Genomic DNA, 22,946 nt, shown 5'->3' with positions numbered 1-22,946 from the left:
TATGAGACCCATTCCTTTAAAGCACCATGTAATGGTTTACAACGTGTTGTTGTGCAATATGCTGCTGATCAGACCAGGAAAACCTGGGCAAACCCCTCCACTTTTCGATAATTGTGCTGGGTTCTTTTACTTGCGATACATCACGCAGGACCAATGGTCTTTTACTTGCGATACATCACGCAGGACCAATGGTCTTTTACTTGCGATACATCACGCAAGACCAATGGTCTTTTACTTGCGATACATCACGCAGGACCAATGGTCTTTTACTTGCAATACATCACGCAGGACCAATGGTCTTTTACTTGCGATACATCACGCAGGACCAATGGTCTTTTACTTGCGATACATCACGCAGGACCAATGGTCTTTTACTTGCGATACATCACGCAAGACCAATGGTCTTTTACTTGCGATACATCACGCAGGACCAATGGTCTTTTACTTGCGATACATCACGCAGGACCAATGGTCTTTTACTTGCGATACATCACGCAGGACCAATGGTCTTTTACTTGCGATACATCACGCAAGACCAATGGTCTTTTACTTGCGATACATCACGCAAGACCAATGGTCTTTTACTTGCGATACATCACGCAGGACCAATGGTCTTTTACTTGCGATACATCACGCAGGACCAATGGTCTTTTACTTGCGATACATCACGCAAGACCAATGGTCTTTTACTTGCGATACATCATGCAAGACCAATGGTCTTTTACTTGCGATACATCACGCAGGACCAATGGTCTTTTACTTGCGATACATCACGCAGGACCAATGGTCTTTTACTTGCGATACATCACGCAGGACCAATGGTCTTTTACTTGCGATACATCACGCAGGACCAATGGTCTTTTACTTGCGATACATCACGCAGGACCAATGGTCTTTTACTTGCGATACATCATGCAGGACCAATGGCTTTACTCCTAGATCAGAATTATGTCCAGGGCCCAGTTTTATAGCGCTGCTGAGCGGCTGACTTTGTGCTTACATACTGTGCATTTATTGTGCAATTTCTATTTCATATCGCTGCTAATCGTAAGCACACGAAAAGGCATGCTAACCTTCTGGTGCTTACCGCACAAAAATAAATGACGTAACAATGCAAATCCACGGTAAACACGCAATATGGCCGCCCAATTTTTCTGCTAACCTGTGAAATACGCTAAGGCTTAAGCAAACTTTTCTGCTACAGTAAGCATGCAAGTTTGCTTACCGTTAAGCAGTGCTATGAAATTGGGCCCAGTTGTAAATAGCCCATGCATCAAATTATGTCCAGTGGTAAATAGCACTTCTATTTTTTAGTACCTAAGCAGCTTTGTGAGAGCAAGAGTAAACCAATGATGGAATTCTCCCTATTATCTTGAAAGCTTTTGCTCCAAACATGTAAAGGGAAAGGGTCAAGGAATAGCCTGAGGTTGCACCACAGAGCATTGAGTATCTAACATTGTTGACATCATAAGGGCTTTACACTTTACATTAGCACCACCAAACAGACACACCAACCTTTAATTAGACAACACTTACCTAGATTTAGGGGTGTTTTCCAAACAGACACACCAACCTTTAATTAGACAACACTTACCTAGATTTAGGGCTATTTCCAAACAGACACACCAACCTTTAATTAGACAACACTTACCTAGATTTAGGGCTATTTCCAAACGGACACACCAACCTTTAATTAGACAACACTTACCTAGATTTAGGGCTATTTCCAAACAGACACACCAACCTTTAATTAGACAACACTTACCTAGATTTAGGGCTATTTCCAAATAGACACACCAGCCTTTAATTAGACAACACTTACCTAGATTTAGGGCTATTTCCAAATAGACACACCAGCCTTTAATTAGACAACACTTACCTAGATTTAGGGCTATTTCCAAATAGACACACCAGCCTTTAATTAGACAACACTTACCTAGATTTAGGGCTGTTTCCAAATAGACACACCAGCCTTTAATTAGACAACACTTACCTAGATTTAGGGCTATTTCCAAATAGACACACCAGCCTTTAATTAGACAACACTTACCTAGGGCTATTTTGTTCGTGTGAACATTAGGTACTGCATTTACAGTGGAGTGGAGTGGTGTTCATGTCCAGCATAATATTGAAGGTAAGAGAACTAGTATCAATTGATATTTGAATTTGATAATTCAATTCCCTTCTCTGATATGTACCCGAAAAGGGTCATTTCCTAATGAGGATTTGAGGTACTCAGTAGTGCATGAGGACTCGAGGTACTCAGTAGTGCATGAGGACTCGAGGTACTCAGTAGTGCATGAGGACTCGAGGTACTCAGTAGTGCATGAGGACTCGAGGTACTCAGTAGTGCATGAGGACTTGAGGTACTCAGTAGTGCATGAGGACTCGAGGTACTCAGTAGTGCATGAGGACTCGAGGTACTCAGTAGTGCATGAGGACTCGAGGTACTCAGTAGTGCATGAGGACTTGAGGTACTCAGTAGTGCATGAGGACTCGAGGTACTCAGTAGTGCATGAGGACTCGAGGTACTCAGTAGTGCATGAGGACTCGAGGTACTCAGTAGTGCATGAGGACTCGAGGTACTCAGTAGTGCATGAGGACTTGAGGTACTCAGTAGTGCATGAGGACTCGAGGTACTCAGTAGTGCATGAGGACTCGAGGTACTCAGTAGTGCATGAGGACTCGAGGTACTCAGTAGTGCATGAGGACTTGAGGTACTCAGTAGTGCATGAGGACTCGAGGTACTCAGTAGTGCATGTTCATGTAATGTAATGCATTTCTCTTGGCAATAGTACCCTTTACTAACCCTGCATTATCATTGTGAAACCTTCAGGGGTCATTGCCTATAAATTATGTTCCGTATTTCTATCGGTGTGGGGGGACTTTTGTTTTTGGACCGCAACTTGAGTTAGAAGTGACATTTGAACTTGTAACTGGGGGTTGGGGGTAATTCACTCGGGTAAAGAAAAATTATGATTATTTGGAGGATAAAAAAGGTGATACATGTAGGTCCAGGTCAGGTGGTGAGTTATAGCTATCCATTATGTTATACTAATGTACATATGTTATAGTTATAGCTATCCATTATGTTAAAGTTATAGCTATCCATTATGTTATACTATGTTATAGTTATAGCTATTTCCATTCTGTAATTGTTTGTTTTGGGTGGTCAAAGGTCGAGGCCGCACTGGATAGGGGTTGCCCTATATAAGGAAACTTCACATTTTTTAAAGTGAGCAGGCCAAATGTCAAGGTCACAGTGCTCGGGTATAGGCACATGGTTTGTGAACATTATTGGACAAGGGATGAGGGGTTTCAACTACGTCGCTGTTCCTTTTCCTCCAGCACTTGGAAGGATTGTAAAGGTTGTTATATTCAGGGTCAATAGTAGACTTGCTCAAGGCAGACGCATTAAGCCCGGTGCTTACTTCCTGCGAATGCGAATGCGAAGTGAGTTTGACGTCACAACCCTCCCTTCGCACTGATATTCGCAAGCAAGTTGCGCAGAGTTGAACTGCTGCGAAGTATTCCTTGCGACGTTGTGATGTCAACATTCGTTTCGCATTCGTTTAAAGTATGAACAGGGCTTTATTCTCGCCGAAAATATGCAGTTGTACAGTAAAGAAGATGCAGTTGTACAGTAAACCCACCCGTATACACTGTGCGTAGTGTGAGTTATCACACCGCACTACATAGCCGTATACACTGTCACATCGATCAACACCTGTCTACGACTACTTAGCACAAGTCATCCGCACTCGTACCACTAACCGCATGCGGAGGCCCCTAGGCCGACAGCCTTGTAAGGTCTGTAACTTCCGGGTTTAATGTGTTTTATGAAAAAAAAATCCAATATTGGGAAAAAATGGGGGGGGGGCTCTCAGATATGCTAGTATGCAGCTCATGAATATTTATATCTCTTGTCAGACCTATCAGACAACACAGGATGTGAAGCAAATGAATTATTCATTTTGACGTCCAATCATGCACTTCCCTTATGACCTTTATACCCTATCATGCTGGCTGAGCGTCCGTGGCGGTGCGATAAACATGACCTCCGCTACTGACCAATGGGGTCTCGTCTTTCGCGGGCATTATGGTGATGAGTTGACCGTGGAAACTCTTCTTTCGTGCGCATTATAGTAATGAGGTCAGTGGCTTCAATACAGACCCTAAAAGGCTGTCGGCTTACAGCTTCTGCATGTGGCTAGTGTACGAGGGGCGACGTGTCGTGCGATGTGGTTACACACATTTCGCACAGTGTATACCTGTGGTTTTTTCAAAGCTGAATGAATAATTCGACTGTCTTGAGCAAGGCTAGATCAACAGTACAGTTTTCTTTAGAATAAATTGAATGTCAAAATTTCAAGGATTGTCATTGCTTGATAGAGGTACAAGGGTTGTTTTCATGGAGGTATCCATCGATTTGCCTCAATTTAGTTACTGATAAATGAAGAAATGTATACAAATATGGTTTTATTGGTAACACTTGAAAATAAAACAAGCTGTTTTCATTGCTTGACGCTGAGACTCTTTGCATGAAATTCCAGAGTTTCTTTACATTAACCAAACAAATGTCACTGCTCAAACTTCTATTTTAAGCATTATGAATGAAAAAGTGCATGATAACCCTATAAATAGTTCTTGATTTTAGGCATGGAACTGCTGTTTCATTAATAGTTTTTGTTTTTGCATCATGTTAAAATACTAACTGTTTTGTGTGATGTTATTGCTTTGTCTAACACCACACATTACCTGATGATGCAGTTGGGAGTTTCACATTTCAAGCAACCCTCTTGAATGATGGACGTATAGTATTTGCCTACAAGAGAGTAAGTATGGTTCTGCACAACAACATCTGTCAATTTGTCAATTGAATAGTGCTTAATATGAACTTGCATGGCCTGTATTAATGCAGAGCATGCCTTCTGTACAACCACAAAAGTTAGTTTGATAAAAAGAAATTGTATTGTTCCCTAAGGAACTTTGAGTGACCACCAGTGACCCTGTTTCAGCCAACCAGAATAAATACCTTTTCGGTCAAAACATCATCACTTTTTAAGTCAAAAAGTAAAATAAATGCAAAAGCTATAATTTTAAAACGATTTCTTTCAACACCCCTCCAGCTATGAAATGGTAAAGCCCTCCGCCGCCCTCGGGCAAACAACTCCTTAAAAGGGAATGTTGTGCGCGTTACGCGTATCGCGTGATGTGGCACAACTGTTTCAGCTGTTGCTCTCGACCAAAAGGAATGAAGAAACTGTCTTATAAGAACAGGTGCAAGGTCGCGTGTCACGCCCATGAATTAACACTTTTTACCGGTCATAAACAAAGGTTTATACACACCCACGTGCCGCACTCTCCACCAAAATGAATAGCGAAACTGTCTGAGGTATTTATGAATAAAGGTTGACTATTTTAACTCCAACCTTTATACACTTTTTTATTTATTTTTTCGTCCTCGTTAAATAGCATTGTTTATTGATTACTCCTTTCAAAAAATTCTTTGTACTGTTTTCATAAAGTATGGATATGTAAGGTTGAACGAATGAGTGAAACCCAGGCTGGCCGACCATTTTTTAACTACTGTGGTTGACCATTTGGAACCAGCCTCATAAACATGGTTTCTTCCGCAGTCCCAATAGCCTGGGTCCTACTAAGGGGACCAGTGACACTATAGTAAAAAGGCGAAGGCAATGAAAGTGTTTAATACTGTAGTACGGATGGTTGACCAGACTTTTATAGTTGACGCATCTGAGGATGGAATCAGTTTTGAGAGTTGGAAAAATGTTGACATTAGATGTATGATGTACATATTGCAGGTACCTGTATCACCATTAGCAATCCATGGTGGTAATGGCCACAAGGTTACAGTTGGTGTGTCTGATGCTTATTATGTTGACAAGTATTTAGAAGGTAAGTTACATTACATTTAGGTCTTCAAACTTGCAAAGATTCAGTTCAATAATGGACACATGTCAAAAACTGACTCTCTTTATCTCTCTAAATGATAAGTTTGTTGCCTTTTCTTCTGCAGAGGAAGATGACTTTAACAAGTAATCCCGTAAGTCTTGTCAATATACCATTGTGTAGCATGCTCACCATGTTATGCTTCATTTCCACTGTAAGAGAGACTAAACATGCTAAAGGGCACTGGAAATTCAGTCTCCAAGAAGATGTTATCTCCATATTTACATATTATACATTTAAATAGTAAAACCTCTGCCCTGAGTCGTGGTTGCTTACTGGGTCTTTTGCCAGAACCAAGGCTGGAATTTTTGGGACTTGCTACTTCACCCCTTTCTTGCAACAATAAGACAAAGATCTAGACTTGCCACTTCACCCCTTCATTGCAACAATAAGACAAAGATCTAGACTTGCCACTTCACCCCTTTCTTGCAACAATAAGACAAAGATCTAGACTTGCCACTTCATCCCTTTCTTGCAACAATAAGACAAAGATCTAGACTTGCCACTTCATCCCTTTCTTGCAACAATAAGACAAAGATCTAGACTTGCCACTTCACCCCTTTCTTGCAACAATAAGACAAAGATCTAGACTTGCCACTTCATCCCTTTCTTGCAACATTAAGACAAAGATCTAGACTTGCCACTTTACCCCTTTCTTGCAACAATAAGACAAAGATCTAGACTTGCCACTTCACCCGTTTCTTGCAACAATAAGACAAAGATCTAGACTTGTCACTTCATCCCTTTCTTGCAACAATAAGACAAAGATGTAGACTTGCCACTTCACCCCTTTCTTGCAACAATAAGACAAAGATCTAGACTTGCCACTTCACCCCTTTCTTGCAACAATAAGACAAAGATCTAGACTTGCCACTTCACCCCTTTCTTGCAACAATAAGACAAAGATATAGAGGTGCCACTTCATCCCTTTCTTGCAACAATAAGACAAAGATCTAGACTTGCCACTTCATCCCTTTCTTGCAACAATAAGACAAAGATCTAGACTTGCCACTTCACCCGTTTCTTGCAACAATAAGACAAAGATCTAGACTTGCCACTTCACCCCTTTCTTGCAACATTAAGACAAAGATCTAGACTTGCCACTTTACCCCTTTCTTGCAACAATAAGACAAAGATCTAGACTTGCCACTTCATCCCTTTCTTGCAACAATAAGACAAAGATCTAGACTTGCCACTTCATCCCTTTCTTGCAACAATAAGACAAAGATCTAGACTTGCCACTTCACCCCTTTCTTGCAACAATAAGACAAAGATCTAGACTTGCCACTTCATCCCTTTCTTGCAACATTAAGACAAAGATCTAGACTTGCCACTTTACCCCTTTCTTGCAACAATAAGACAAAGATCTAGACTTGCCACTTCACCCGTTTCTTGCAACAATAAGACAAAGATCTAGACTTGCCACTTCATCCCTTTCTTGCAACAATAAGACAAAGATATAGACTTGCCACTTCACCCCTTTCTTGCAACAATAAGACAAAGATCTAGACTTGCCACTTCATCCCTTTCTTGCAACAATAAGACAAAGATCTAGACTTGCCACTTCACCCCTTTCTTGCAACAATAAGACAAAGATCTAGACTTGCCACTTCACCCCTTTCTTGCAACAATAAGACAAAGATCTAGACTTGCCACTTCACCCCTTTCTTGCAACAATAAGACAAAGATATAGACTTGCCACTTCATCCCTTTCTTGCAACAATAAGACAAAGATCTAGACTTGCCACTTCATCCCTTTCTTGCAACAATAAGACAAAGATCTAGACTTGCCACTTCACCCGTTTCTTGCAACAATAAGACAAAGATCTAGACTTGCCACTTCACCCCTTTCTTGCAACAATAAGACAAAGATATAGACTTGCCACTTCATCCCTTTCTTGCAACAATAAGACAAAGATCTAGACTTGCCACTTCATCCCTTTCTTGCAACAATAAGACAAAGATCTAGACTTGCCACTTCACCCGTTTCTTGCAACAATAAGACAAAGATCTAGACTTGCCACTTCACCCCTTTCTTGCAACAATAAGACAAAGATCTAGATATAGATTACACAATAGCACACACAAAAAGCAGAATTCCAGCATTATTTTGTCTAGTGCCTGTCCTCTGTGTGGGTGAAACGGAGCATTGCATCATAGCATGGTGAGCACTGTGGTTTACTCCATAGTGAAAAGTATGACTGCCCTTTGTTATGGGCATCTGATGTGACAGAAAACTACACAATGCACATTGCACATTACCACAATTGGCAAACATGGACAAATTTTAAGTTCAGTAAAAAAGTAAGACAATCTGACACCATAAATTTACATGTATTTACAAATGGTTACTGGATAAGAACTTGAGTTCCTGATAACAAGACATGGCATAGAGTATTTTAATGTATCTGTGCGAGCAACCAAACAGATGGGGAAAATGGGCTTAGGAATGCTATTAATATTGATCAGACTGAGAAAGAACTGAGAAAGGACTGAGAAAGGACTGAGAAAGGACTGAGAAAGGACTGAGAAAGGACCGAGAAAGGACTGAGAAAGGATCGAGAAAGGATCGAGAAAGGATCGAGAAAGGACTGAGGAAGAACTGAAAAGGACTGAGAAAGGACTGAGAAAGGACTGAGAAAGGACTGAGAAAGGACTGAAAAGGACTGAGAAAGGACTGAGAAATACTCCTATCTGGCAGTCTGTGTACTGAGATAGAGCTGCATGACCATGGGCCGCTCAGAGTAAGGTTGCTCCTGTCTTTGCTGGTGTCAATTAAGACTGGATACTGTGAGTTTATCCTAATTGATAGGTTAAAATTGTTGATATGAATTTTCTTTTCTTATTGTAGGATCATCTGTAATTCAGCGTTACATCTATCGTTACCATGTTATAGAGCTTGATGAACAGCTTGTAGAGGACAACACTGCCTTTGTGTTGACTCCACTCAAAAGTAAGCTTTATGTAGTTCCAAAGAAAAGAGTTGGCTTAACAATTTATTTAATTTAAATGGTGGATAATATGAGTAATAGTATGTGTTTGGAAAATACACTATCCTGTAAGAATGTGGGGCTACTTATTCTTGACAGTATACATGTTTGAGCTCAAAGTGACATGAGAACATTCTGTTTTGATACATTGTGTTTGTAAACGTTTCGAGATACCGGTTCCATTGTGAAATGCAAAATGTATATCAAATTCAAAGTTTATACATTTTGTGCATATATTGACACTGGTGAAATAGTGCCATCAAGCGTTCTTTAAAATTCTGGAAACTACAGTGGACTTGTGTTATAACAAGCTGGCATATTACAATACAAGGTTCCCACTAATACAAGGTTTTTTGCCGGTCCAAAGCTGCCTGTGCATGTTTCAATGCATTTAAATATGGATTATACGAGCACTGTAGTTGCGAGAACATGGTTACTATAAGGTAACATGTTCGACCTACATGTATTATGAGCAAAACATTCTTTTAAAAACAAATAAAGAACAAAACAAAGGAAATACCTTTTAACAGCCTGAAAGTCGATATTTATTGCTTGTAAGACAATCAATTAAGGCGCTTACTGGACGCTAACACTAGAAATACTAATCTGAAACTGGAGTCACGATCGGCCAGCAAGGTTGTTAATTCCAAACTTCAGACAATGGTGGGATTAGGAGGCTTGCGAGGTTCAAACAAGGGAGCAGATTCCATACTAATGTAAGTCAGCATTTATCAATTCATGTGAAATCTTGAAATACTGAATCATTGACTTTAACAAGCGCATGATGTACATTTTCAGCAGGAAAAAAACCCACCGAAGTTGAAAAGCAAAAATAGTTACACTATCAATATTTATTGCAACAGCAAGATTTCCCTGGTATCTTGCGTTGGCAATCTACCATCTAGCATATACACTGGTGATAACCAATGAAAAACAAGAATCTTTTTGTTGACTGCCTAGGACTGTAGTTTTGCACCGAAGAACAGCAAATTAAAATCTCAGACATACTATTTCAGACATGTTAAATGTGAAATGATTTTTAGGGGGTCCTATAAGCTAAAGTAGTAGCACGAGACTATCTGATGGAGTTGATCCGTTTTAGATTTCTGTAGATGTAACACGAGACTATCTGATGTAGTTGATCCGTTTTAGATTTCTGTAGATGTAACACGAGACTATCTGATGGAGTTGATCCGTTTTAGATTTCTGTAGATGTACACATCACGAGACTATCTGATGGAGTTGATCCGTTTTAGATTTCTGTAGATGTAACACGAGACTATCTGATGGAGTTGATCCGTTTTAGATTTCTGTAGATGTAACACGAGACTATCTGATGGAGTTGATCTGTTTTAGATTTCTGTAGATGTAACACGAGACTATCTGATGGAGTTGATCCGTTTTAGATTTCTGTAGATGTAACACGAGACTATCTGATGGAGTTGATCCGTTTTAGATTTCTGTAGATGTAACACGAGACTATCTGATGGAGTTGATCCGTTTTAGATTTCTGTAGATGTAACACGAGACTATCTGATGGAGTTGATCCGTTTTAGATTTCTGTAGATGTAACACGAGACTATCTGATGGAGTTGATCCGTTTTAGATTTCTGTAGATGTAGCACGAGACTATCTGATGGAGTTGATCCGTTTTAGATTTCTGTAGATGTAACACGAGACTATCTGATGGAGTTGATCCGTTTAAGATTTCTGTAGATGTAACACGAGACTATCTGGTGTCAATGTATAGTCCTGTCGTCTGATCTGACTGATGTCGTCAAATCTCAAAAATACGGCTTAACTAATGAAACAAATGAAAAGAGTTCGAAGGTCAGCCAGTGTCGCGGTTGGATGGCCATGTGAGACAAGTAATTTTTCTAGGATGTTGGGTGAAATGGGCTCTTTTCTCTTGACTGGTGTGGCGTAGAAGCATTTGTAACCTGTAGTGCTAGTTTGAACATGGGATCGTCCTTAGGAGATGGGAGCCCGGCTAGGTTATGTACCCACTTGATGCTTGCAGCGAAAGCGTCTGCAGCAGTTTTTACTCCGGATGTCGTATAGAGGTGTGTGATGTAGAGGGTAAGATGGAGCGGGGCAGCTGGTATCGTCTGGATTCTGTTTTTTGAGTTCGCCCAGTTCTCCCATTTTGTCCATGAGGTGACGTATTTTTTGGTTGTGGATGATGCCTTGGCTGCCATCAGCAAGTTAGGTAGGGACTTGGCGAGTGATTGCAGGGTGTGATCCTGGATCGAGTTGCGGAAAGATTTGTTGATAAAAAAAAAAAAAACAAGAAAGCCAAAGTATACATTTCGCTACCTTCATAACACAAAACTTTGCCAAATTGAACTACTCATCTAATAAACAACAAAAACAACGGTATCATTAACAACAACAAGGCACTTGGTATCAGTCCAGCGGTTGCTGGCGCTCGGAGGCCACGCAAACCCCCCTAATTTCTAGGAGGGAACAAGGTTGCGTCCAAGGACACCAAGTGGGGGTGCAGTCCCTTTTCCTTGCAATAAATCTTAAGAGGGAGGGCTATTAAGGGGAACTAGGTGTAATTACTCAATAGAGAATGAGGAATTGTGCACGCAACAGGGTTTATATATACCCTGTTCAGTGAGCATTAACAAAGGGATATGCGTAAGCGCTTATGGGCGCAGCGTTTCCTTCGATAACAAAAAGAAATGTCCGGTCTTCTCACTTGGTGTATCTCAACATATGCACAAAATAACACACCTGTGAAAATTTGAGCTCGATTGGTCGTCGAAGTTGCGAGATAACTATGACAGAAAAAACACCTTTGTCACACGAAGTTGTGTGCTTTCAGATGCTTGATTTCGAGACTTCAAATTCTAAACTTGAGGTCTCGAAATCAAATTCGTGGAAAATTACTTGTTTCTCGAAAACTACGTCACTTCAGAGGGAGCTGTTTCTCACAATGTTTTATACTATCAACCTCTCCCCATTACTCGTTACCAAGTGAGGTTTTATGCTGATAATTATTTTGAGTAATTACTCACTGCCTTTAACATATGAAGAAAACAAACTCACACACTTTTCATGCTTTAACCGCTATCAATGTTTGAATACGCGCATGAATTACAAACGGTCTATTACAATGTAATTCCCTAGAAGGAGTGATTTAGACTGATTTCTCTCTGTCTGTGCTTCACAGTGTGACTGCATAGAGCATGCTACACAATGAATTGTCTTGGGTAATATCACTCATACCTCACTTATCATGCCAACTGTGGAACATCAAATTACTCTTTTATTTATTAAGCCCTCGTGCCTGTTTTCTTGAAAAATTACTAATATTGCATGGAAACACTACAAGCCTTCTGTCATTTAATTCAACTTGTAATGCAATATTGAATTGTTACTTGATATTAATGTAGCTTGCAACCAGTTGAGTCAGTCTTGTAAGACCTGCTTAGGAAGTCCTTTGCCAACATTTCAATGTGGATGGTGCAATACTTTAAGTGTCTGCTCATCTGGCTTTGACCGTAATAGACAAGATTGGACAGACTCTGGATGTAACAATGAGGTAAGAATAAACACATTCAACATGCATAAAAAACCAAGATAGATTCATGACACGTACATGTAGTTGCAGTAAGTAAAGCATGCAACATCAAATTATGCTAAAATGTACCGCATTGATGACTTTGCTGATATGCATGAATTGCAGGGCATAGTACACAACACATTTCAGGTTATGAAAAATAACAACTACGTACTGCAATAGATATCTTTTTTTTTAAGAGAGAAAATTTAAAGATATTAAGGTTAATATTAAAGATTGTAACCTAGAACCTAAGACCAAACAAGAAAGACAAACACTAACGATTGTGTTTCCAAGGAAGATACATGTATAAGCCGAAAGTGCAGGGTTTTACTTGAACATTGCCTTGAAATCTACCCAATTTATATTCCAGGGTTTTCCCATGGATGAATAAAATGTTTCGCAGTGGTTTTTTGATGCTCATATTTCTCACTAATCCGTCATTTTCTTGAAATAATGCAGCTCTCAACTCTAACGAACTTTATACAAGTAAAACCAAGACGCGTGCCTGGGCTTTTTGGTCACAGTATCTTGACTGCACAGCGTTGTTAACATGCAAACCCAACATACCATATGCGCTTAGTACATCCTGTATTACACGCAAGTGTTTGTGTATGCATGACAGACAACTATGAGAAGCCAAACAAGTTGGGTATTTGTTAACATTGAGAGCTTCCCACGGAAATGACGATTTAATGACGAATAAATAACTTCCATATTCCACCGCCAAAAAATGTACATGTAAGCTTCCATGGAATGTGAATCTATTGAAATTAGTGGCTTCTTGCAGGTAATCTATACTATTAAAAGCATAACCCGCGCCATCTTGGATTGAAAATTAGAAGGTCCAGTGGCATGGCATCCTTGTGGAATCCAACACGGTTTTGTCGTTACAGACGTCGGGTTGCAAGTCTACAAAACCCTGAACCGAACTCCCTCTTATGAGTTGTCTGATTGGCTGGAGTCACGAGCGATATCTCCTAACATGTGTGGTTGTCTGGTTTTGATATGGGCCACCTGTTGGTCTAAGGGGGGGGGGGAGCTGTAGGCTGCACACAGAGCCACCTCTTTAGGTTTGAAGTGGGTGGCAACCTCGGACTCCCATTAACATTCCAGAGTGACTCGTTGATGTTTTGCAGAGGGGTAAATGGTATTGTGTATATACCATTTTGTACAGGGGGGTTTAATTTCGCGTGTTAAATTAAAAACATTAGGCTTTAATACATGCATCTGTTACATATGTGTTTATTACAATTAAGTCACTCATGTAGGCCTACCCAACTTTCCAGCATTTTTTAAACGCATCAAACAGCAACCCATTGCTGTGAAACTTTATTTGTTCCATTTAACTCTGCACCATTAGTCGTACAGTCCATATGTCACCCCCCACACACAGAACGTATACACGCAAAAGTCGAAAAAATTTCAAAAAGAAAGTAAATACATTACTGATTCTTTTCATATACATTGTACAGGTTTTGCCAGTTAAACCTACAAAAGAGTACATGAAATCACCGTTTAAGAATAGTATGCTTTCATAGTTACGAACTTTTTGAAACATCAACGGCTGTTTTGAAGCTGTAAACGAACATTCCATTCAAAGTTCTGAAGCAACAAAATTGTTAGAATGCAGTTTGGTCCGGACTCAGGATGTAGATTTTGCCAAATCCGTTTTGTATTAAGCAATCGGCCGTCAGGTTTTGTTATCGAAAGAGCCCTCATGTGCAGCTGAATCGGTACTTTTTACGAATTTCTCCATACAAAATTAACCAAACTGGCCTACAAACCCTTAAAACAACAAGGCAAATGTTTTCTGAAAGTGAATTAAGTGAGAGGATGTAGGGGTAGCTGGCATACAAACTCTCAAAATAACTAGGCAAATGTTTTCTGAAAGTGAATTAAGTGAGAGAATGTAGGAGTAGTTATTAAAGACCAATAAAATTACCGTTTCTATTATTTTAGTTTGTATAGGGTTCCACAGATAATTATGATAACATATAAAATTGGATGTTTTATCAGGGGACTTCGTCACGCGGGGCGCGCCCCGGCGGATGTTGACCAGAAAGTTTACATGAGAATTAATTGATATAAGAATAAACTAAAAATTAATGAGGCCGACGCTCTGTTACTCCCTAAAGCGGTGGTAAAAACAGTAGATAAGATGTTGCATAGCATGTTCCGAAAACTCGCTTTATTTGGTGCTCAGACAACTTTGTATGCGTCGTTGGACGTTCGCTCAATAAATCACGATGAATGGGACCTTAGATTCTAAAATCGTGTACACGTCATTGGAAACAAAGCAAAAATCATTCAACAGTTATAGCAACCAATCATTAAATATATTTATTTTCAATACAATTTTGAAGAAATTGACTTTGTCGTTAAAGTCCATACCAACTGGCGCGTTTTTTTTTATCTGCTGTATACCAGAACTTCTTCGAAGCTTCCTTTTCAGTCAGATAAACTCAGCGGCTATTAGTGGCTGTGATTATGAGTTTGTTTTAAAAGAGAGTACCACTTTCATACAAGCCTTTTTAGTCGGATTTCTCCTCTGCTATTAGCAGCGGTGATAATTGATGAGGGGGGAGACCAGACTTAGACCACTCAAATCCGTGGCTATCGGTGACTATGGATTTGTTGATAAGGGAACCAAATACCACTGCTGATTCTAAATTCATTGGTTATACATTGTCCAATTGGCCCATCTCCATATAAATTAACCAAACTGGACGTACAGACCCTCAAAATAACAAGGCAAATGTTTCACAAAGTTCATAACTATAATGAAAGCAGTTTGGGCGGGACTCAGGATGTACATTTTGCCAAGTGTAACTGAATTATTATTACCTGTAAGAATACCTCCCTTGCCCCCACATTACCTTTTACAACATTTGTATACTAGAATCCTCCTTCTCATCTCGCGCGGCATCCCGCTAGTGTGAGTTATGAACCTTTGATTTGTTTCCAAAAACAGGCCCTAATATTTAGGACTCTGTTTCTCTGTACAGCACAGAGGAAGAGTCCTACATGTGTATACACTCTATATGGCTAGTATTAAATGTAATTACTTCTATGTCCATTGTGTTCAACATACAATGTTGCAGTGAGTCTCAAACCTGTGGTGATCTATAAATGTCTGATTCACATTGCTGACATTTGGGGTGTCCTCTGCATGACATAAGCTCAAGTGTGTTAACAAACTTTGCACATGTAAGTGGTCATTTTTAATAATAATAATAACAACACAGCATTTGTAAAGGCGCGCTAAATCTGGTGTAAAACCATTCAAAGGCGCCGGTCAAGATGGAAAGAGGGAAAATTCTCAAGTGTTGGGGAAAGCAAGTGTGAACAGGTGTGTCTTGAGTTGCTGCTGAAAGATGGAGATGTTATGTATTTCCCTGAGGTTTGCAGGGAGTGAATTCCAGAGCCTGGGTGCTGTAATGGAAAAACTTTTATCCCCGTAGCTGGCTAGACGAGACTGGGGAACAAGGAGCATGTTGCTTGTGAATCTAAGACCTGGTTTTGTAGTACGGGTAGTCAACAGGTTTTGAATATAGAGTGGGGCTGTCCCTTGGAATGCCTTGAAAGTGAGAATGGTTATTTTGAATTTGATGCGTTGTTCGATGGGAAGCCAATGTAGATTATAAAAGATGGCCTAAACCTGGATTGGCAACCATTGGTGTAAATGTAAAGTGTGTTTCTGAAACATTTTAAATCTCATCAAAGTTGTTGTGTAGTTGCACAGTACTAATAAGTGTTCAAGAGTGATTAAAAATTATCAAAATAATCAATTATTTGTAGTGATTTTGCTAAACTGATTTGTCCTTCCAGACAGGCTGCTTTTACTGCCTTGTTCTTTTAAAGTGTTATTTTGTTATTTATTTTTCAGAAACATAGTGATGTGTCAGATTGTTCAAGTGGTAAATATAAATCTTTCATCTACTTATTAAAGGTCCTATGATTGGGATTTTTTCCCGCTTAAACTTTCAAACTAGCACTTATTTACCCATCAATGTACTTTCGTCCCAAATGTATAGGAGGCTTATATTGCAAACAAATAATAGCAGAAATAAGGGGTGAAATCCGCGTACCAAAAAGGGGACAAATTTGTGATGTAGACAAAAGCACATGCCATTTGATACATCTTGCAACCTCATAGTTGATGCACTTTGTTGTTTTGGACAAAGCTGTTGCTATTGATATGTTTTGTATGGAAAATGCTGTCAAGGTCAGTCTGCACAAATTAACATTACATACATGTACATCCAATATACCTATTAATTGGGATGACTGCAGTGCCAGAGCTAACCTGTTAGGAATATGTATTTACAGTGCTTGTGAATTGTCATTCAGTACTTTGTTCTACGGAATGAAAGTGTGCGACTAGGCAATATTCAAATGGATATTACATATATTAATTTTGTTTTGCCCGGCAGCTAGAGGTTGCGCGGCAGCTAGAGGCAGTTCGAATCCTATGTTTTGGCAGCAGGTACCGCAACGATATAATAGATATTAAATTTGCATCGGGGATAAAGAATATTAATTTTTTTTTATTTTACCCATACATATCCTGTGAAAAAATATCATGGGTTTGAATCCCACCCGAGTAACCTGCCTGTGATATTTTTTCACAGGACTCGGGAAAGTACTGAGTATACAGTGCTAACACACAACGGTGTATGGGTAAAAAAAAAAAAAAATTAATATTCTTTATCCCCGATGCAAATTGAACATCTATTATATCGTTGCGGTACCCGCTGCCAAAACATAGGATTCGAACTGCCTTTAGCTGCTGGGCAACCTCGGTAGTCTAGTTGGTAAGACACTGCTCTAGAATTGCAAGGGTCGTGGGTTCGAATCCCACCTGAGTAACATGCCTGTGATATTTTTCGCACAGGACTCAGGAAAGTACTGAGTATACAGTGCTAACACACATCGGTGTATGGGTAAAAAAAAACGAAATTAATATTCTTTATCCCCGATGCAAATTTAACATCTATTATATCGTTGCGGTACCCGCTGCCAAAACAGGATTTGAACTGCCTGTAGCTGCCGGGCAACCTCGGTAGTCTAGTTGGTAAGACACTGCTCTAGAATTGCAAGGGTCGTGGGTTCGAATCCCACCCGAGTAACATGCCTGTGATATTTTTTCACAGGACTCAGGAAAGTACTGAGTATACAGTGCTAACACACATCGGTGTATGGGTAAAAAAAAAAAATTTATATTCTTTATCCCCGATGCAAATTTAACATCTATGATATTACATATATTGAGGAATAATTTAAAAGGTAATAGAAAATTATCATTTATTATTCCAATTCTTACAGTAAGCTCATAAAATGTTACCCAAACAAATACTTCTTGATAGTGTGCTGTTTTTGTTGAGAATTATGCTGCTCTCACACTGTGGTGAATATTCTTGCGAATTTGAATATTTGAATTTCGTGGTGAGTTCGGCTTCAGTCGGATAGTGAGTATTTTCATCTTGGTCTAGCCCCTTGGTCGTCCTCGGTCAGCCTTCTCCTTATCGTTATCTTACAAATATTTTTTTAATGCTTTCCAATACATGCCAATGTTGCCAACGCTTAGAAATATACTAATGTCATTATCCCGACTCTTCTTTCATGGCTCTGTTAACAGTAGCATCAAAATCAGCTTGATCGGTGACTGAAACTCCACTAATGAAAGTGATTTTGAAAACCATCTTGCCCAGAACTTCTTAGGTGAAGATATCTTTAGTAGGTTCTGCGTAATGTATGGATAATTTGTGGTCTTCAGTCAAACCAGTGCCAATGGCAAATTCGCTGAACAATTATTACTTTTGTATTCACCTTAAAGCAAAAGAATCAGCTGTTAAAAATGGTGGTCACTTTGATTGTACCTGAAAGGTGTTATTAGAGAGGCATCTAAATGAATAGGACTGTTTTAATGACTTCATTTGTATTGGGATATTCTTTGTGAATTCAACTTGGGTTGTTATTTTGGGTCAGTAATGTATTTTTGTAATTTTTATATTGTAGGTGTGTCTGCAGGAGGAGTGATTGGTATTCTGATTGGCATACTGGTACTGATTGCCATCATTGCATTGGTACTCTGGCTTGGCTACAGCTACACACATCCAACATCCAATTCTGGATTATTTCTTATTGAGGTACATGTAGGTCATCTTTGGAAACTAATCCATTCAAAAATATAGTTATGCCATTTTTTTTCTTCAGGTGTTTGGGCAAGAGTCGAAAATGTTCTGTTTTGTTTGAGTTAACATTAAAAAATAGTAAAAAATTCTATGTACTTCTGCCGAACTCTTCTCCAAATATAATTCAAGATTTGAATTGTAACTTGTATCTTGAAATGTGGCACCTGGTCAAACATGTCATGTTGTCATCATCATCTGTTGAATTACATGTACAAGGTTTTTCAGTTTAAAAAATGACAATTTTTCTAATCCTTGTACTTCCTTGAATTTGTACAGCTATGATGTTTATAATTGGGCACTTGATAGATCAGGACTGGGGCAATATCTAAAAAGTTGACACCAAAATGGTATGACCTTTACTTCCGCTTCCGGTTGTACCTGATAGTCAAACAGGTATAAGAATTTCCAGTGTTTTTGTGGTTTCCGCGGGTTTTGTTAGGCCAAAATATACCCCCTCTCCGAGTTATTGCGATTCCAGTTTAAAATCTAAGGGGGGGGGGGGAAGGGGAGTGAGAGGTGATCCAGTTGGTTGTTTTTATAACAATAATAATAGTGACTTCTTATATAGCGCTCAGGTCCGCCACGCAGTGACGCTCATGGCGCTTCAACATTATTACCCCTTGGCACTGGGCCTTAAATCTTTCCTTAAACCACCTCAGTTCCTTGGGGAGTATACAGCCTGTGCTGCCAAATATGTAGCGCTAATGGAGAGAAGCAATTACAGTGAAGTGTCTTGCTCAGGGAAATTATTAAAGGGAAATATCACTGTTGAAATGGCCTGATAAAGATCTAATGTTGCCTTGAACACAATCACAATCAGGGTTTAATCATTTCAGTATACAATCATTAAAATACACATTCACATGTTATTCTGGCTCTCTACTTCATGAAACACTCAACTCCAAATTGCAGGGTTGGAAGACACTTTAATAGTGGTGTCTAATCTCAACCTCCTCCTTGTTATGTCTCATGCAAAATTATAACCTTGCACTTAAAACTGATCATTCTCACTGCTCTATTTTTTTCTCTCTGCACACCTTGCTCCCAGCACTCATTAATCGATCATCATGCATTTTTTTTTAAAGACTTTCCCTTAATTGGCACGTTGAAGTTTAATGTATGAAAAATCATAACTCCTGACCAACACATAATATTTTCACAATCTAATTTGTACTGAAATGCTTGTCCTTGCAGTTTCGTCATTTTTTCAAGAAAGATTCTCGTCACAACATGTCGAATGAAGATCGTCATGCAGTGAGCATCAGTGGTGATATCCATGACAATGTAGAAGCCAATGGTAGTGCAGAGAAATCAGGTGATGTGTCTCTACATGTATGTGACACACCAACAGCCACTCTGTCTGCTACTGCTGCTGCAAACAATTACCCTGAAGATCCTGATGTTAAACCTATCTCTGCTGATGCACCTTCTGTTGTGCAGGCATAGGTTGCTGATTGTTGGGATCATTGTCTTTTACTTGTTCAAGGCAGTCTTTGTTATGTTGAAAACAATGGGCTTACATTTACAACATAAAATATTATATTTAAAAGGATTGTGCTATAGCTGTGTTAGAGAATATTGCCGAAATGATAATGCACAGGCATACAATTGCGATGTTATTTGAACCCCCATTCTAGAGTAGATCGACAAAAGCTTGAAATCGTTCATGTGTTTCTCAGTGCACATAGTGTCAAAACATACAATTCACAAACAAGATGGGCAATAGACACTTAACTTTTCTTAGAATGCAAAGACAAGTTCATTTTATTCCAAGACTACTGCTAGAGTACATAGTTTGAATCACCTTTATTGTAGTCAGAATAAGGTAAATGTAACACCTCAGGGTACACTTATATTCAAAGACAAAATAAAAATAGTACAATATTTATACATATTGTACATAAATGTTGAGACAAAGTCAAGGTAGGTTGTTTAGTTTGTTTTCTAGCTCAACTGATTTGTCTTTTTTCTTGTACACATCAATGTGGACTGTCAGAGATTAAACCCGTAGTGTGTTTAAAGGCACTGGACACTATTGATTAAACCCGTAGTGTGTTTAAAGGCACTTGAAACTATTGATTAAACCTGTAGTGTGTTTAAAGGCACTTGACACTATTGATTAAACCCGTAGTGTGTTTAAAGGCACTGGACACTATTGATTAAACCCGTAGTGTGTTTAAAGGCACTTGACACTATTGATTAAACCTGTAGTGTGTTTAAAGGCACTGGACACTATTGATTAAACCCGTAGTGTGTTTAAAGGCACTGGACACTATTGATTAAACCCGTAGTGTGTTTAAAGGCACTTGACACTATTGATTAAACCCGTAGTGTGTTTAAAGGCACTGTACATTATTGATTACACCCGTAGTGTGTTTAAAGGCACTGGACACTATTGATTAAACCCGTAGTGTGTTTAAAGGCACTTGACACTATTGATTAAACCCGTAGTGTGTTTAAAGGCACTTGACACTATTGATTAAACCCGTAGTGTGTTTAAAGGCACTTGACACTATTGATTAAACCCGTAGTGTGTTTAAAGGCACTTGACACTATTGATTAAACCCGTAGTGTGTTTAAAGGTACTTGACACTATTGACTAAACCCGTAGTGTGTTTAAAGGTACTTGACACTATTGACTAAACCCGTAGTGTGTTTAAAGGCACTGGACATTATTGATTACACCCGTAGTGTGTTTAAAGGCACTGGACATTATTGATTAAACCCGTAGTGTGTTTAAAGGCACTGGACACTATTGATTAAACCCGTAGTGTGTTTAAAGGCACTTGACACTATTGATTAAACCCGTAGTGTGTTTAAAGGCACTTGACACTATTGATTAAACCCGTAGTGTGTTTAAAGGCACTTGACACTATTGATTAAACCCGTAGTGTGTTTAAAGGCACTGGACACTATTGATTAAACCCGTAGTGTGTTTAAAGGCACTGGACATTATTGATTCTTACTTGGGGAATAACAGTGTGAGTACCCGGTCTTCACTGCGTGGTAATGACTGGGTTGGTGGCTGGCGCTGTTAATGGACCAAGCCGGAGGCATCAAAAGTTACTTGGTCGCGACGAGCAATGGAGAGCTGTTGTGAGAAAACGACTCCCTCTGAAGTATTGTAGTTTATGAGAATGAAGTAATTTCTCACTAAAATATTTGAGTTGAATTTTACGTCAGCTGAGGTCTCAAATTCAAGGCATTTGAAAGCAATCAACTTCGCTCTCGCAACTTCGACGACCAATTGAGTTCCAATTTTTACTGGTTTGTTATTTTATGCATATGTTGAGATACACCAAGTGAGAAGATTGGTCTTTGACAATTACCAAAGGTGTGCATTGCCTTTAAGCATGGCTACTTATTAAAACGGGACTAAAACAAAAAGCATCTTGGTAGTTTGACAATTTTGCGTCGATTTGATTTGTCCAAACATTGGAAGAACTAAGAAAAATATTAGGTTAAATTTGATTGAAAACCCTTTGTGGTGGTGTGTTAATAAGAAAGACACAAATTGGTGTCTCACTGTGTGAAACAAAGTGCCATTTTATTGGAACTTATATGTATATTAAGGGTATTTGTACTTGCTAATTATCTGTATAAATTTGAAATGTTCTTAAAAAGTCTGTGCATATTATAAATAGAATTGGAAGACCTAGTGTTAGGACCATTTTTGTACATGCTAGAGAATATTTTGTACTTCAGAGTAATGACACACATGTATTTAGATAAACTTTTTTCAGCATTGTTTGAATTGTAACAAAAAATAAATAATGATCATCGGATTTTGTAGGCTAAATATGGAACAATATATAACCATTCTATTTTTTAAAATATCTTAAATCTGTTTATTTTCAATTGTGCTCTTATGTCATGCAATAAAACAAGATGTTCATGAAATGTTTGAATGTTTGCATCTTACTTTGGTAGTCTCTAAAATTGTTGACAAACAGTTAACGCCGGTGTGCCTTTAGCAAGTTATATCTGATTCTATCATCACATTTTGTTTCACGGTACAAGGGTCCTACCACTTGCCGTCAACTCACTTGCGCCGTCAACTCGCCGTCAACTCCTTCAATATACATTTAAAATCCACAAAAGAAGCATTAGAACTGTAAAGTATCAGCTCAAAGAGAGTTCGCGAAAGTTTTAGGTCATATTTCGGAATAAAAATTGAGTTTTTTTGTTGTGAAAAAATTATCTCGAAACAGCAAAACC

General features: G+C 39.0%; 1 protein-coding gene across 1 annotated transcript in view; it reads left to right on the top strand.

Annotated features, from left to right (window-relative positions):
- LOC117299938 (plexin domain-containing protein 2-like) overlaps positions 1 to 20,810 on the top strand; it is a 34,245-nt gene extending 13,435 nt beyond the window's left edge. The window contains exons 6-13 of the mRNA XM_033783551.1: positions 2,081 to 2,134; positions 4,771 to 4,835; positions 5,826 to 5,919; positions 8,825 to 8,926; positions 12,365 to 12,513; positions 16,421 to 16,451; positions 18,553 to 18,683; positions 19,923 to 20,810. Of these exons, the coding sequence (XP_033639442.1) occupies positions 2,081 to 2,134; positions 4,771 to 4,835; positions 5,826 to 5,919; positions 8,825 to 8,926; positions 12,365 to 12,513; positions 16,421 to 16,451; positions 18,553 to 18,683; positions 19,923 to 20,174 (878 nt within the window). The 3' untranslated portion in view covers positions 20,175 to 20,810. The remainder of the gene's footprint in view (positions 1 to 2,080; positions 2,135 to 4,770; positions 4,836 to 5,825; positions 5,920 to 8,824; positions 8,927 to 12,364; positions 12,514 to 16,420; positions 16,452 to 18,552; positions 18,684 to 19,922) is intronic.
- The last annotated feature ends 2,136 nt before the right edge of the window (positions 20,811 to 22,946 follow it).

This window comes from Asterias rubens, chromosome 15 (assembly GCF_902459465.1).
Source record: "Asterias rubens chromosome 15, eAstRub1.3, whole genome shotgun sequence".
Taxonomy (NCBI): domain Eukaryota; kingdom Metazoa; phylum Echinodermata; class Asteroidea; order Forcipulatida; family Asteriidae; genus Asterias; species Asterias rubens.
The sequence above is the reverse complement of the archived record's forward strand: the minus strand, read 5'-3'. Positions and strand labels throughout refer to the sequence as shown.